Here is a 16,165-nt window from a genome sequence, read left to right as displayed (position 1 = left end):
TTTAAGTTATAATTTCTTCTGCTTAGTTGATCTTTTAATAGAAAAATAACAATAGGTCTTTCTAAGTTTTTAATTCCTCAAAAAGTTTCTAAAATTTATTAAATGTTTTAAAAACATTTCTAGTTTTTAAATTCAAATTAATTTAAAAGCACAAAATTGTCTGATAAAATAGAGAAGGTATCAAGGGTATTGATAGGGAAAAAAACTTAAAACAAATACTATGGATTATTATGGGGAAAAAAATTAAAAAAATAATAATAATAATAAAAGTCAGAGATGAGAATGAAATAGTACCATAATTATATATATATATATATATTTACGAATAATATTAATAGATGAAATTACTCTCTCAGTAGATTTATGTTTTCACTGTAATAGATCGGGACATAAACTGTACAATATATAAGTGATTGGGACATAAACTGCACAATGGATCCAGTGTCAATAGATTAAGTGGTTCTTAATTGCAGGAGAAAATTTTAAATAATTTTCTTTTTCTATTTAACTTCTTTGAGATTGAGGGACCAATTTGCATGTGAAGCCATAGTTTTAGGGCCAAAATGCATACTGTTGAGGACTAGAAAGAAAAATAGAAAATCATTCAGGGACTAAACACTAAAGTTCTCAAAACCCAAAACCTTATCTCGGTTCATTTCTTCTTCTCTGAGAACTCTCTCAAGCTTTTTCTAATGGCGTCCACCGTTCGCTTCCCGCCTTCGTTCCTCCGTGCTACCCCAAACCCTAGCTCTGCTTTTCTCTCATCTAAGCCCTTGATTGTCCCTCCTCGTCGGGTCGGAGTTTTCGGGGATTCAATGCGCGAAGAGGAGGGGGAAGCAGCGGTACCCCTCTGAGAAAGAAGAAGCTCCGTAGAATGGCCGAAACTCTAGTCAAGAGCGACATTAAAAACCGAAAGGAGGGGTTTTGGAGGCTCTCGAAGCTTGGTGTTCCTCTTAGTAAGGATCCTGGGAAGGATTTTGTTGGTGTGTCGCCGCCGTTGCTCGAGGCCATCGCTAAGGTTCTTGAGTTTCCGGTGAGCTGGCTCTTGTGGTTTATGGTGCTGTTTTGATTTTTCTTGATAATTTATTTGCCGTTTTGAGGAGAATTTTATGTCTGGAGTTTGGAAGAATGAATAAAGTTGATGTTTTTGAGAATTCGGAAACTTGTTTGGATTAATGCACCATTTTTAGCTGCTTAATCGTTCTTATATGAGTGAGAAAGGCGGTTCCTTTTGCTCACTGTTTCCTTATGCTTCATTCACATTATTATATTTATAAATAGCTAATTATTTTACCTGTAGCTTTAGATTTTTCTGAATCGAACGAATGTTTTTATTGTACGTTTCATGTTTGATTAATGATGATGATTATGCTTATGTTTTTGAATCAGCAGTTTGGTTTTTATGTTTGTGTAATTTGTCTCAGCTAATGTCTGTATTTTCTGCAGGTTGCTTCAATGCTGCCACATGAAGCATTCTTCGTCGTCAGGAAATCCTTTGATGCAAGGAAGGTTAGTTTCTCAGAATGCAAAATAGTGCATTATAATGGTGTATTTCTCTGTAACATAAACTCTAGCCTCAAGTCTTGTCAATTGTATGGCAAATGCTATATTTGAGTCAGGACCTATATCATAAAACCTAGTTCCTTCTTATTTTTACCACTCAAATTTTTGATCCAGTTTTTCTTTTATCATAAGTAAATAGTTACTTCAATCCCTTTGAATTATTTATATCTTAAAAAAGTAAAATTTGAAGTATATTGTTTTTTCATAGCAGACTGAGCTTCTGAATATTAGTTTTGATGATTTTACAGCTGCTGAAAGAACCTGAGTTTGTTTATACAGTGGATATGGATGTTAAGCAATTACTTGAATTGGAGCCTCGCACTTGGGACTTTATTGATCGCTTAGAATATAAAGTTGGGCTGGTGGAGTATATGCCCAGTGAGACGGTTTCTCTTGATTTGATCAGCATTATACATGATTCGAAAGACAATAAAGAAGGAAAACAAGAAATGGATAGTAGTAATTCATACAAGTTTCCCCATCCTAGGCCTAAGGTAGCAGTTGTAGGTAGCGGACCATCAGGCTTGTTTGCTTGCCTTGTGCTTGTGGAACTTGGTGCAGAGGTTACCTTAATAGAAAGGGGGCAGCCAGTTGAACAACGAGGGCGTGACATTGGTGCTCTAGTAGCCCGGAGGATCTTGCAATCGGATAGCAATTTTTGCTTTGGAGAGGTAAACTCTATATGAACATATGTGCATCACAGGCTTATTGTGCTGGCAGTTTAACAATGCAGTTTGCTTGTCTTTTCCTGGCAATGCATTTTTTACCTTACGAATTTTACAAATGCTACTTTTGTTTTTGTTTTTTTTTTTTTTTGGAAGTCAGCTTCCTTCAACATTTATTTCTCATTTATTGGTTATTTCGTATTGTGAGAAACAACACAGAGTCCTGCTTTAATATGTCGAGTAGTGAATTGTGAGAACTTACCTGACTTTGAACATCATTTTGCTTATTTCCATTCTTGTCAGAAATGGCACTCTGATACTCTTTCATATATAAATCTCTAACCTTTTTAATCCCAAAAATAATCCTACTGCACTAATTTAGACACTACATTTATTAAAGACTTATACATGGCAGGGTGGTGCAGGTACATGGAGTGATGGAAAACTGGTAACCAGAATTGGAAGGAACAGTGACAGTGTTCAAGCTGTGAGAATTGTTTATTACTTTTAACCTTTGTGGTTATTCCAAGGTTTTATTGTTTAGTGTTGTGAAAAATAACACATAATGGTAGGCCATTAAAGTTTAAAGTCTTATCTGTTATCATGCTCTGAGTATAATGCTTTTCAAAGAGTAAGCAGCTACCTTCGTGCATGAAATACACCAAGACTGAAGAGACAAAGAAAAATTATCATACCATGCATGTACATCTGTATTCAAATCGGTTTCAAGTGCCTTGGGGCTTGATGTTTCTGTCATTTCATCAGGTGATGAAGACTTTGGTTCGCTTTGGAGCCCCTATGGATATCTTAATTGATGGAAAACCTCATCTGGGAACAGATCGGTTGATTCCATTGCTACGTAACTTCCGAAATCATTTAGAAGAGTTGGGTGTGAGTGATATAATATGCACTTCACTATTAATTCCTCCTATGGTTTCAATCAATATTGTAACAAAACTTACCATTTTATCACTATAGGTTATTTTAAAGTTCAGCACTAGAATGGATGATTTGATTGTGGAAAATAAAAATGTCCTGGGGGTCAAAGTTTCCAACGTTAGGCAGGACCCTGGTTCTGGCAGCTATAACTTATTTTATGATGCTGTTGTTCTGGCAGTTGGCCACTCGGCTCGAGATGTATATCAAATGCTCCTTCAGCACAATGTGGGTTTAATTCCCAAGGATTTCGCTGTAAGATTACATATCTCATGCCAATGAATTATTTGAAATGTTGTTGTTGGAGAATTTCTGAAATTTTGTCTCACAATAAATAATAGGAAAGAGCTGTCATTTAAATATACTCGAAGTCATTCTGTTCCTTCTACTCTATATATGAATGCTTATATTTGCTTCTCTAAGCAGGTTGGCCTAAGAATTGAGCATCCACAGGAACTAATAAATAGCATACAAGTAAGTTGTGGTTTCTACTTGCCCTTTCATTCAGTCCAGTTCTGTGTGATTCAATGGTCACTATATTCTCCTTCCGTATTGCTCGGTCATATTTTAAACAATTCCTAGCATAGGTCAATGGAGATCCTTTGTTCATATCCTCGTTGCATGTTGATGTTGTCTTTAATAAACGTATTTATTATCTGAAAGAAAATCATGTTTGTATCATGCTCGTTTTTTTTTTTTTATCAATATTTCACTTGAGATATTACCTGGTTTTGATGCAAGTATTGATGCCTTAACCAATGAACCTATATCTTCAGGATGGTTATCAGTCTTTTGGGTCTGATAATTTTCCTTTATATTTCCCTGCATATTTGTACTCCCCAAGAATAAAATGTTGCCAGGAATATGTCTTGGTAATGATTGGTCTCTTCATTTGTAATGACCATAATATTCTGCAGCCACTTGCACACAAGCCTTCTGTTTCATGACTATCCTAAGTAAGGTATATTTTTGCAAATATCTAGTATTCCGCTCTGGCCGCCGAAGTTCGTGAAGGGCGTGGAAAGGTACCTGTTGCAGATTATAAATTGGTGAAGTATGTTGGCGAAGGGAATGCTGACACAAGCTCTGATTTGGGAGATCAAACTCGGAGCTGTTATTCCTTCTGCATGTGCCCTGGTGGACAGGTATCACACGTGATTATCCCTTATTTGTTGGAATTATTTGATAACATGAACAACAGTTTTAATCAATTAAATGCTTGTGGGCAGGTGGTTCTAACCAGCACTGATCCATCTGAACTTTGCATCAATGGCATGTCTTTTTCTCGGCGTGCATCTAGATGGGCAAATGCAGCAGTTGTTATCACTGTTTCTTCAAATGATTTTGATGCCTTCAAATGTCATGGGCCTCTTGCTGGTGTTGAATTTCAGGTATTCAGCAACTCAAACAAAATTTAGGTTCATTGATGCACTTAAACATATTAGTCAAATCTGTAAATTTTTTTAAGCATGGAGGCAGTGTTTCACATACTAATAAAAATGGTTCAGAGTGTATTACTTCATCAAAAATTTTCTGATTCATCACTGTCAGTTCTATCAAAGCATCAGTTTTTACTGTTGGATTTTGACATTCAGAGAGAATTTGAAAAACAAGCCGCTCTAATGGGCGGAGGAAGTTTTGTTGTCCCTGCACAGACAGTCACCGACTTCCTCAACAACAAATTGTCCGGTAAAACATCATTCCAATCCTGTAATGCTTTTTTAATAAAAATTGTGAATAATTTTCAGCTTTTTGATTTCTCAGTGACATCATTGCCTCTGTCAAGTTACCGCTTGGGGGTGAAGGCAGCAAATCTCCACAACTTGTACCCTGCTCCAATAACCCAAGCTCTGCAACATTCAATTTCAATGTTCGACAAAGAGGTCTGCCACTGTTTCTTAATCGAATCATCATTCTTCTTTAATACATTTACTCATTGATTTCATCCACTTAAAACTGCTTCAATTTATCAGCTACCAGGTTTCATCTCCAAAGACGCCCTTCTCCACGGTGTCGAGGTATTGTGACAAAAGTCATTATCCCAAGGTTTGGTCTGAACTCATTGCTAATGTTTTGCTTGTTTCTCACAGACGAGAACTAGCGCGCCACTAAAGATTTCCCGGCATTCTGATACTTACGAGAGCACATCACTGAACAGGCTGTATCCAACCGGAGAAGGCGCAGGCTACGCCGGCGGCATTGTCAGTGCTGCTGTTGATGGTATGTACTGTGGTTTTGCTTTAGCTAAAAAACTGAATCTTTTTCAGGGTGATACCGAATCAATACTCGGCAAAGCCCAGAAAAACACCGGGTTTGTTAAATACTAGAATTGCATTGTTCTATTGATCTTTCCAATCTTATCAGAGTTACAAAATTGATTGAATGAATTCCAATGTTGTTTGTTATCAGCTTCCTCTGCTTCTTGAGTTGATATCATGATTCACTTTTTGTATGTAAAAATATTGTCGTAGACTAGAATAATGACTTAACTCGATCAAATATGATGATTTAATTGTATTTAAAAATGACGCAATGACTAAAAAAGCAGAAAGTACATAATTATATTGATATGTACATCAGTTAAACCTATATATTTAATGCTGATTACTATTTTTTTAAAATTCAGTAAATTTGTAAAAATGATAATAAATATTTTTTTAATCCAATAAATGAACAAATAAAAAAGAGCACTGAAATGAAATGGGACAATTATATACTAAGAACATAGGGAATATTAAATTGTCAAAGAGACTAATCTAAATGATTAAAAAAAATAAGAAGGATTAATAAAAAGTTTTCCTTAAAAAATTACAAGTTGTCATGTTTTCAAAGCATAAATGCAAAAGAACCCAACTAATTTTTTTTTTCTTCTAAAAATAAAAAGATTAGAAGACGAGTCAAAACTTGAGAGCCAAGTTTCCAAGTAATTTAAATGATAATTAATAAAAACTAATAAGAATACTCAATATTTTAGTAGATTTATTGTTACTTATTCTCTTGAATAAATACTTACTAGTTTTTCTTATTTAAAAAATAAACAAATATGACAACATTAAAGAGGTCATTTTGGGAGTTTGATAGTCCTACACAGTATACATTATTAACTATTGATATTTTATATAATATTTGTATATAAGACTGAATAAATAATATATAATATTATATAATATTTATATAGTATTATACAGTATGACAATATTGAGCCCAAAAAGTTATGACTATCCATGATATTTTTTTTTATTTCAGTTTTTTTTTAAATTTTTTTAATTAATTAATTATTTAAAAACTTGACACATAATCTTTCTGCCTTTTTTTAATTTTTTTCAAATTGATTTTTTAAAATTTTTTTCTCAAAAATAAATGATTTTTTTAAAAATTAAAAATATATATTTTATATTAATTTCGATTCGGAATATGACATAGAATTTGAATAAAGACTTGCAAAAATTTATATAAACATAAAAAAAAAATGCATTTTGGGGTCATTCATAGAAGTAGTATTTAAAAAGTAAATGTGAGAAATCACATGAAAGAGAAAAAAATATGGATATTATATAATAGTAGCATAAACAGTAATAAAATGACTCATACTCTTGAAAAATGGGATCGACGAAGTATTCTTATTTGTTTATATAAGATGATCTATTACTCTAAATATCAATGATTGTGATTTCATTGTAATACTGTTTATATTCAATTAAAATATTATGCATCTTATTTTTTACCGTAATATTAATAATAAGTGTAATAATAAAAAATGATCATAAGCGTTGGATCACCATCCAACGGTCCTGAACAAATATACTTAAATTATAAATAACCAAAGTCACTGTCAACATAAAATCAGAATAAAAGAGTACTAAAAAGTCCATTTTTTTGAGAAAAAAATCTCATACTGGCCTTCGTCCTCCTCCAGTCATCCCTTCTCCGCTGCGCTAGGGTTAGGGTTTTCTCATCGGTGGCGGCGATGGAGTGGCCGGCGAGAAGAGTTCGGGATACCTTCATTTCCTACTTTGAGAGCAGGAGCCACACAAACTGGCCATCCAGCCCTGTCGTTCCTCTTGATGACCCTACTCTCCTCTTTGCCAACGCCGGCATGAACCAGTTCAAGCCCATCTTTCTCGGCACTGCTAACCCTAGCACTGGGCTTGGGAAGCTCATTCGCGCCGCCAATACCCAGAAGTGCATCCGCGCTGGCGGGAAGCATAATGATTTGGATGATGTTGGCAAGGATACGTATCACCATACGTTCTTTGAGATGTTGGGGAATTGGTCTTTTGGGGATTATTTCAAGACGGAGGCTATTGCCTGGGCTTGGGAGCTGCTCACTGTGGTATATATGATCTAAAGCTTGAATCTTTTTTTTTTTTTTATCTTTAAATTATTTTTTGGGAATTGAGGGTTTAGAAGAAGTTTGTTTCTTTTATGGTAGACTTGCGCTTATTATTGAAATAAATTTCTGGTTTTTATGGTTTTTGTCCCACTTTTTAATTTGCTGGGGAAGTTGGTCCTTGGGGGATCTATTACTGAGGCTCTGCTCTATCTAATGTTTTGAGTTTAATTGTGGTTTGTTTTTGATGCTCTATTGGTATGTTATTCTCTTTTTGATGCGTTTCCTGTCTTGATGAATTGGGAAAGAATTGGATAAATTTAAGCTTTATGGCTGCCAAATTAAAACCGCACTTGTTACTTGAAAGTAAAGAGTAATTTTTTATGGATATTCAGGTTTATAAACTGCCCACAGATCGGCTGTATGCAACATATTTTGGAGGTGATGAAAAGGCTGGTCTTGCACCTGATAATGAGGCTAAGGACTTATGGTTGAAATACTTGCCGCCAGGTCATGTGCTGCCTTTTGGTTGCAAGGTAAGCTGTGGTGCTATCAAATTCAGAACAGTTTGAATGTTGTTAATTTCAATAAATCACTGCTATATCCATACTTCTGCACATTTTGCTGAAAGTGTTTCTGGTTTTGTTCTATAAATTTCCATCATGTCTTATTGAAGTGATGATACTCCATACCTTGTTGATATGCTTGCTTCTCATAATGTATTTTCCATGGGTGAATTCTGAACAGGACAACTTCTGGGAGATGGGAGATACTGGCCCCTGTGGCCCTTGTACTGAAATCCATTTTGATCGCCTTGGTAACCGAGATGCTGCATCTTTGGTCAATAATGATGATCCCACATGCATTGAAATTTGGAACCTTGTATTTATACAGGTCTATAAATCCTACTTCTTATGCTTTAGCCTGGTTGTTGAACTTTGGAAATTTTTATTTCTTTTATAATTTCAAAATGAAAATTATTCTTATTTGTGCTCATGTTTGAAGTTAAAAAACAGTGTTGAAATTTTTTTTTTTTTTTGGGTGCAGTTCAATAGGGAAAGTGATGGCACATTAAAGCCTTTACCTTCTAAACATGTGGACACAGGATTGGGATTTGAACGTCTCACTTCTGTTCTCCAGAAGAAAATGAGCAATTATGATACTGATGTATTCTTGCCAATATTTGAAGCCATCCAGCAGGTGAAGTCATATTAGACTGTAGCTTCAACTGGAACATTCTGTTTCTCTATGTATTCATTAAGTTGTAACAAATAATTGGATATGATTCTGAACTTGGTGCTGATTAATTTGTTCACTCCTTTTCTTTCTTGTAGGCAACTGGTGCTCGCCCATACTCCGGAAAAGTAGGGGCTGATGATGTTGATAAAATTGATATGGCTTATAGAGTGGTGGCTGATCACATAAGAACACTCTCCTTTGCTATTGCCGATGGCTCTCGTCCAGGTGAAAATTTAATTAAAAAGTTCTTCACTTAGAACTGGTATAAAGAAATTGCACATAAACAGACTATTCAATAAAATCAGACAATATATATTCAAATTTTTAATTTCTATCTCTAAGCGTGAGCAGACTCAGCAGAGTGGTAATGGATTTATACAATGAGCTCTTTATATAGGTCCCTTAATGCCCATCATATTTACTCTCTGCACTTCAACTGTGAAAGTTGCTCTTTTGTTCTCCACTTCATAAAAGTCACATAGCTTATGCCCAAGAACATTTTGTGTGTTCAGGCAATGAGGGGAGAGAATATGTATTAAGACGCATTTTACGAAGAGCTGTGCGGTATGGTAGAGAAGTCTTAAAGGCACAAGAAGGATTTTTCAGTGGGTAAGGAAAATTTTTTGTTTCAAACAATTTATGTAATTATGTGTTAATTTTTCATTCTTATTTCAGCTTCTATTGATACTTTTCTGTGGCCTATCAATTGTTTCTGTTACTCTTTTGATTTGAATGGCTGTTTTCTTAGAGTATGAAGGAAACAGATAAGAATGTTGATTGAGAGAGGACCTTAGTTATCTAATTGTCTTGTTTTTTACACCACCTGCTAAGCTCTGTGTTGGTTATGCCATAAGTCTTTAATATATATATATATATATATAAAAGTCATGCTTGCACTGTATTAAATCAAAGCATATACTTGGTGTAATCATTTTATTTATTTTTCTTCATTTGTTGCTTGAGTTATAACAAAATCTTCTGTTTTTATTTTTATTTTTTTATTTTTTTATTTTTTTTTATAAATGGCTTTTGTATCTATTATAATCAGATGATTCAATGCAGGCTTGTAGGTGTTGTGGTCGAAGTGATGGGTGATGTTTTTCCTGAACTAAAGCAGCATGAGAAAAAAATCAGAGACATTATCGCAGAGGAGGAAGCAAGTTTTGGGAGGACATTAGTTAAGGTGAAAGTTTAAATTTGGCAAATCCGTTCTCTTTTCTTTTTTCACTATATTTTGAAATTAACACTATTTGCGGAAGTATCATTCCATTTCAGATCCATATATATTTGTTTTCTTGTATCCAATCTGTGAACTTTTTCACTTTAGAATGTTGGCTATTTCTTTTTCTCCTTTTAACAACTATTATTCAGCACGATGCAAGCTACTGGCATTTTAAGTTGTTCTAGGGTGTTATACTTTATTTTATTTTATTTTTTGTGAAATTATGTTTGTGTCTGTCGCAACCATTTTAGTCATAAACATCGTTCATGCCATATTAGATTTACTTTGTTGTATCTGTTGTTAATATATTATTCCACATATGTTGTTTGTCAAATAAGTTCTATGCTCATCAGTATATATGTAGGTAGGCAGTAGACAGACATGTTCATTTTGTATTCCTTCTATGAAATATATTTGTTGTGTTTTCTTATTTGTAGGGAATTGAGAAGTTTAAGAAGGCTGCTCAGGATGTTCAGGGAAATAAACTGAGTGGGCAGGTATGCGCTTCTTATCTATTTATCCATGCATTTCTTTGAACATTCATGCATATGATCAACTATGATTCTGTGTTATAGTGTTACTGTTGTGAGATACCCACATTAATTTTAACCTATGTAGTTCATCTACATAAGCTATAACATGCATTAACAAGAGGAAAGTAGATGACTTACACTGTTTTCACTGGTCCAATAATTTTCCTAAACATTTCTGGGATTCCCTCACCTTCACTTTTTCATTCATTAGATAAATATGCCTATTTTTCGCTGGAACTCATGTACTTTAAATGCGTGGTTATTGTTTGATTGTCTTGGTTTCAGGATGCATTTGTTTTGTGGGATACCTTTGGCTTCCCAATGGATTTGACACAGGTAACCACTTGTATATTATGTATGTGTAAAACTATAATTCCAGGCTTCTTCAAATGGTAATTTGCCCCTTTCCTCACCTTGTTCTACTACAACAGCTGATGGCTGAAGAAAGAGGTTTAACTGTTGATGTAGAGGGTTTTAATATTGCTATGGAAGAAGCCAGAGAAAAAGCCAGGAGTGCCCGCAATAAGGTTGAATTTTTCTGCTGCTTTTATATTTGGTTTATTAGGAATAGTCATATCCTCTATGCTCTATACTTGCCAATGATTATAATTGTTCCTAATATGTACAAAGAATCAGCTCAGGCATACATGTGAATTTGTACTATTTTATAAATATTCAATTGAAAAATGGTTAGTTGCCTATTGTTTTGTATAGAAACAGCCTCAATGTTATTTATTTCTACCTTCTACCTTCTTATTTCAGGAGCATTCCTTTAGGTTGAATATATGCATTTCTATATCATCATTAAAAGTTTTCGAAGTTATTCTGTTTTGGTGGTAATACTTACCATGAGCTATCAATGTGGATTGATCTGTCTTCATACAACATTTGGACTATTTGTATAAAATCACATTGAGTATCCAGTTTATTTTTTGTTAGAGTGCCTCTGGTTGGTCACCTGCCAGGCGTCTGTTGTTTTTATTCTGAACAGTTTCTTTGAGTGATTTCATTTTTTTAGATATTAACTTGATCCTTAATATCAGAGATGTTTTTTTTTTCCTCCACTTGCCTTTTATATTTGTTTGATGTTTATATCAATGCTTGCAGTTGCTCGGTGACTCTATTGTTATGGAGGCGGATGCAACATCAGAGCTGCGAAGAAGGGGAGTGGCTGCAACAGATGATAGCTATAAGTTCACTTGGTACAAGGTGAGAAAATTTATTATGAATTTTTTCTGTTCGTATAGTGTTGTCTTTTCTAGGATGTGAAATGGATCTTGACTGTTGTTCATTCAAATTGTTGACAATTAAGAATCAAGTGCCTGTTGTTCTCCTTCTAGAATAAGTTTGCATATCTAACTATATTATGTAGATGGCTCGTCAACATATGCTGGCATGGCCTTCGAATTGTTTTCATGACAGAACATGTTTAGTTTTTTCATTTGTTATTGACTACCACAACATGCTTTTTTAATAGTTAGATTCATATTTGAGGTTTGCTAAATTGGTTCATGTTCTTTATGTAATTAGTGATCTCATTATTTTCTCCCTATGTTACCAGTGATATTTAATATGCAGACAGTACTCTATGCATGGACTAGAGAATGATGCTATATGAAGGATAATTTGTGTATTAGCCACCATAATTGAGATTTTTAGTCTGCTACAATGTTACTTAATCTTGCATGTGGATAAGGTTGGGTTTCTCCAAAATCCATGCCATGTTAGATGTTTACTATAATTTAAAAGTCTGCTCTTCGTATGTCTTTGACCTGTATTAGAATGTCAGATGGACCTTGGTTCTCAGATGATCTCTAAGGAATATTCTCATCTACTTGAAAGTTGAACAGTTATAATCCGTTGCTCATATTTTATATGTTTTATTTCTTTTGTTAGGACCACAAAAGTGTGGTAAAAGCTATCTACACAGGGTCCGAGTTTCTAGAGACAGTCTCTCCTGGTGCTGATGTTGGTATTGTTCTTGAAAGTACAAGCTTTTATGCTGAGCAAGGTGGTCAGGTATAGTGATAAAAACTGAAACTAAAACAAACCTGGCTTAATTTCATCTTTCTTTACCTTCAATGCCATGTAGAAGCTTTAACAGTGTATTTTATTTGTTAACTATTGATATCTAACCATGAAGTTCTTTTCAGAAACATATAATGGAGATTGCTAACTTGTTATCCAAAATATTGGTATCTCGTGTGTGTTCTTTCTCAGAATCATGCTTGAAATAACCCATATCATGACTTACTCTTTGCTTGAAATTTGTGCATAAGATAGGTAGGTAAAACCAAGTACATTACATTGACATGTGGGTACATATCGATTTTCCTATCCTCCTTAAAACTTGCTTTATAGTTTTAGGCTGTGATATTTACGAAAAAAGCAATTAAAGCAAATCAGTTGCCTTGAAACTTAGAACTTGAATGTTTCAGTTCTTTGAAATTCCTGATTCTGTCTCATCCATAACTACAATATATGCACCAAAAATTGCTTTGTTTGACTCATTTGCTGTGAATTCAGATATATGATATCGGGTCTCTTGAAGGATCATTTGGATGTTTTCAAGTTGATAATGTTCAAGTGTATGCTGGCTTCATTGTCCACATTGGTTCTTTTTCAAGAGGGACAGTGGCACTTTCAGTTGGTGACGAAGTAATCTGCAAGGTGAAATTGAAAGTCAATAGTTGATTATTTTATGCTACTGTTTTTAGAGTGATCTGTATATATTATTGCTTGCACACCATCTCTGGTTAAATGGCAGGTTGACTTTGGAAGACGGGCACTTATTGCTCCTAATCACACATGCACTCATATGCTAAATTTTGCACTTCGGGTATGAAAAATTCATGTTTTAAAAAGTTCACTTGTAAATCTATTCCCGTCTACCTTGCCCTTATTTCTTCAAATAATTGCAGGAGGTACTTGGTGATCATGTTGATCAGAAGGGTTCCATTGTTCTACCTGAAAAGCTAAGATTTGATTTCTCTCATGGTAAATTTTTTACATTGATTCACTTTAGTATTGGCATATGAGCAGCTTCATATTTCTTCAATGAACTGTCAACAGGGAAACCTATCCACCCAGAAGACCTGAGAAAAATTGAATCAATCGTGAATCAACAGATTAAAGATGAATTGGATGTTTTTGCAACCGAGACAAAACTGGCTGATGCAAAACTCATTAATGGATTAAGAGCTGTCTTTGGTGAAGTGAGTTATTGTTGCCTCCCATGATTCTTTCAGCATACTTCATATCCTGTAAAATCTCAAGCATTCTTTTCTATGCCATCCACATTGTAGGTCTATCCTGACCCAGTTAGGGTTGTGTCCATTGGACGGAAGGTGGAGGAAATTCTTACCAATCCAGATAGCAAAGAGTGGTTGTCAATTTCCACAGAATTATGTGGAGGTAGTCCTTTGGTAACCTCTAAAAAAGTCTTTGTGCGCTTTTATTTTCCCATTTCATAAAACTATCCTCTCTGTAACCATGTTAGGAACACATATATCAAACACACGGGAAGCAAAAGCCTTTGCGTTATTATCTGAGGAGGGAATTGCGAAGGGAGTTCGTAGAGTAACTGCAGTGACAACTGAGCTTGCATTCAAGGCATTGGAGTTGGCTGCCTCTCTTGATTCTGAAATAAAAGATGCATCAAAATCCGAAGGAGCAATACTGGAGAAGGTAATTTTAAAAAAGGAAAAAAAAAATCATTATAGCAAGATAATTATCTTGTCATCGTGATATATTTCTATCGTTTCCAAAGGTTTAGGGAACTATAGCTTACGACATTATTATTGAGCATTGGCATGTGAACTTACATTCTCTCATACCCATGCTATCAGGAGTGAGATTAGAACTTTGTCGTCTATCGGTCATTGATAAATGTGGTAGATTCTCATTGTGCATTACCATTGTCAAGCTGGAGATATACTGACTTGTATCTATCTTGGATTCTGAATTTCAGTTCTGTTTGTGATTAATACGTTTTATAATAAAATTGTGATGTTAATTTTACCATGTGTTTCTCACAGAAAGTTGCATCCCTTAAAAGCAAAACAGATGCTGCTGCCATTCCAGCAGCCCTGAAAGCAGATCTTAGAGCAAAGATCTCCCAACTCGAGGTATACAAAACTATTTATTCATTCAAATCATATGCTACCAGTGAACTGAAGAAAAAGGTTAGTTCATACTTTGTCTTTTCATTTTACCAGGATCAACTTAGGAAGGCGAAAAAGAAGATTGGCGAGGAAAATATCCATAAAAGCAATAAAGGCTGCAATGGACGCAGCCGATGCCGCTGTTTCACAATCGAAGGCATTCTGCCTAATCCGTGTCAATGTGGGTCTAGACACCACTGCAGTTCGAGAAGCCGTGCTCAAGGTCGTGGATCAGAAGGTAAATGGAAACAAGATTGTCCGGGGACTAATCCTTTGAAACCAATTGTCGGGAACTCGGATTTAGTGTTTTCTTTTTCTGCAATTATTGAAATCTTTTATGCAGGGATTGCCGATTATGATATTCAGCACGGATGAGACGACGAACAAGGCGCTGGTATGCGCAGCAGTGCCAAACAATGGATCGAAGGATGGTTTGGTGGTTCTTGAGTGGCTGACTGCTACAATGGTGCCTCTTAAAGGGAAAGGTGGTGGAGGGAAAAATGGCATTGCTCAAGGCCAGGTTCGTCGTTAAACAGATTAAAAAAAACAAATAATTAACACTATCTTGTTTGATTAATTGTTTTCGGCTTGTTTGATGAACTTTACAGGGAAGTAATGCCTCTAATGTTCAAGAGGCCATGGATATCGCGGCTAATTTCGCGTCACTCAAGTTGAGGTAGCACACTGAATCAGCAGATTAATGCTTTCTTGCTTTCTCAGAGTCTGCGCGATTCAATCGATTCGGAGTACTTCGAAGATAAACGAAGTGATTTTATGTCTTCGGAAAAAGAAAAAATTAAGTTCATTCTAGTTATAACGATCAAACATCGATCTCACATGAACATTTCACCACAGATGATATTATGTGTGCATGTAAGAGAAGCTTTACTCAAGACAACAATTTTTCACACTTGATTTATTTATGCAAGTTTGGATTGGTTTCAATAGAAACAATTCTTACCCCATTTTTTTTGGGTTTTAAAAGAAAAAATTAGCTGTGTTTGGCTGACTGAAGTTATTTAATTTTTCAGTGTATGAGAAGTGCTTTTATAGTGACTTAGTTAAAAAGAGGAATTAACTTTTAGTTCTTGGAAGGAAAAAAATTAATTAACAACAATAATTTATGAAAATTAAAAAAAAAATTGTTTTAGATAATAAGGGAAAATGAATTATAAATTTATGAAAAATTCAAAACAGTCTGACATTTGCGTATTCTCCACATAAATTTTCATTTAATATTACATGTTTTTATTTAAAAAAAACTGAAAGACATTTCTGTCAAATAAATAAATGAAATATGAGGTATTTTTAAAGCATTTTATCTGATTAAAGATCTAATTCACATCTTAGTAAAGATCTCATTAGGAGGCAACTTTGATATTAATCTTTTTAGAAACTCATATTGCATTCACATTATTTTCACTCATTTTTATGTCATTTTTTTATATAGTTACAAAATATACACACACATATCTATACACAAAAGAAAAGCTAGAAAATTTCATTTTCTTTCA

The 16,165-nt window shown here is 34.5% G+C and overlaps 2 protein-coding genes across 2 annotated transcripts; both read left to right on the top strand.

The window, feature by feature from the left end:
• The first annotated feature begins 681 nt into the window (after positions 1 to 681).
• On the top strand, positions 682 to 5,569 carry LOC120269176 (uncharacterized protein Cbei_0202). Its single transcript, XM_039276502.1, has 13 exons — positions 682 to 1,033; positions 1,447 to 1,509; positions 1,812 to 2,234; positions 2,644 to 2,715; positions 2,994 to 3,119; positions 3,207 to 3,419; positions 3,591 to 3,638; positions 4,148 to 4,309; positions 4,394 to 4,555; positions 4,760 to 4,853; positions 4,929 to 5,047; positions 5,138 to 5,182; positions 5,255 to 5,569. Exons 1-13 carry the CDS (start codon positions 875 to 877, stop codon positions 5,489 to 5,491), a joined length of 1,923 nt encoding a protein of 640 aa, XP_039132436.1. The 5' UTR covers positions 682 to 874; the 3' UTR covers positions 5,492 to 5,569.
• Positions 5,570 to 7,040: 1,471 nt separating this feature from the next.
• LOC120268889 (alanine--tRNA ligase) lies at positions 7,041 to 15,616 on the top strand. Its single transcript, XM_039276150.1, is given in 23 exon segments — positions 7,041 to 7,497; positions 7,890 to 8,030; positions 8,242 to 8,388; positions 8,542 to 8,694; positions 8,829 to 8,958; positions 9,246 to 9,342; positions 9,796 to 9,916; positions 10,393 to 10,452; positions 10,774 to 10,824; positions 10,920 to 11,015; positions 11,596 to 11,697; positions 12,385 to 12,507; positions 13,015 to 13,158; positions 13,256 to 13,327; positions 13,410 to 13,485; positions 13,561 to 13,703; positions 13,794 to 13,902; positions 13,988 to 14,175; positions 14,526 to 14,615; positions 14,706 to 14,759; positions 14,761 to 14,889; positions 14,995 to 15,171; positions 15,260 to 15,616. Coding segments are annotated over 23 exon segments (2,841 nt in total). The 5' UTR covers positions 7,041 to 7,131; the 3' UTR covers positions 15,332 to 15,616.
• Positions 15,617 to 16,165: the final 549 nt, after the last annotated feature.

The sequence above is a fragment of the Dioscorea cayenensis genome, chromosome 9, assembly GCF_009730915.1.
Source record: "Dioscorea cayenensis subsp. rotundata cultivar TDr96_F1 chromosome 9, TDr96_F1_v2_PseudoChromosome.rev07_lg8_w22 25.fasta, whole genome shotgun sequence".
Taxonomy (NCBI): Eukaryota; Viridiplantae; Streptophyta; class Magnoliopsida; order Dioscoreales; family Dioscoreaceae; genus Dioscorea; species Dioscorea cayenensis.
The sequence above is the reverse complement of the archived record's forward strand: the minus strand, read 5'-3'. Positions and strand labels throughout refer to the sequence as shown.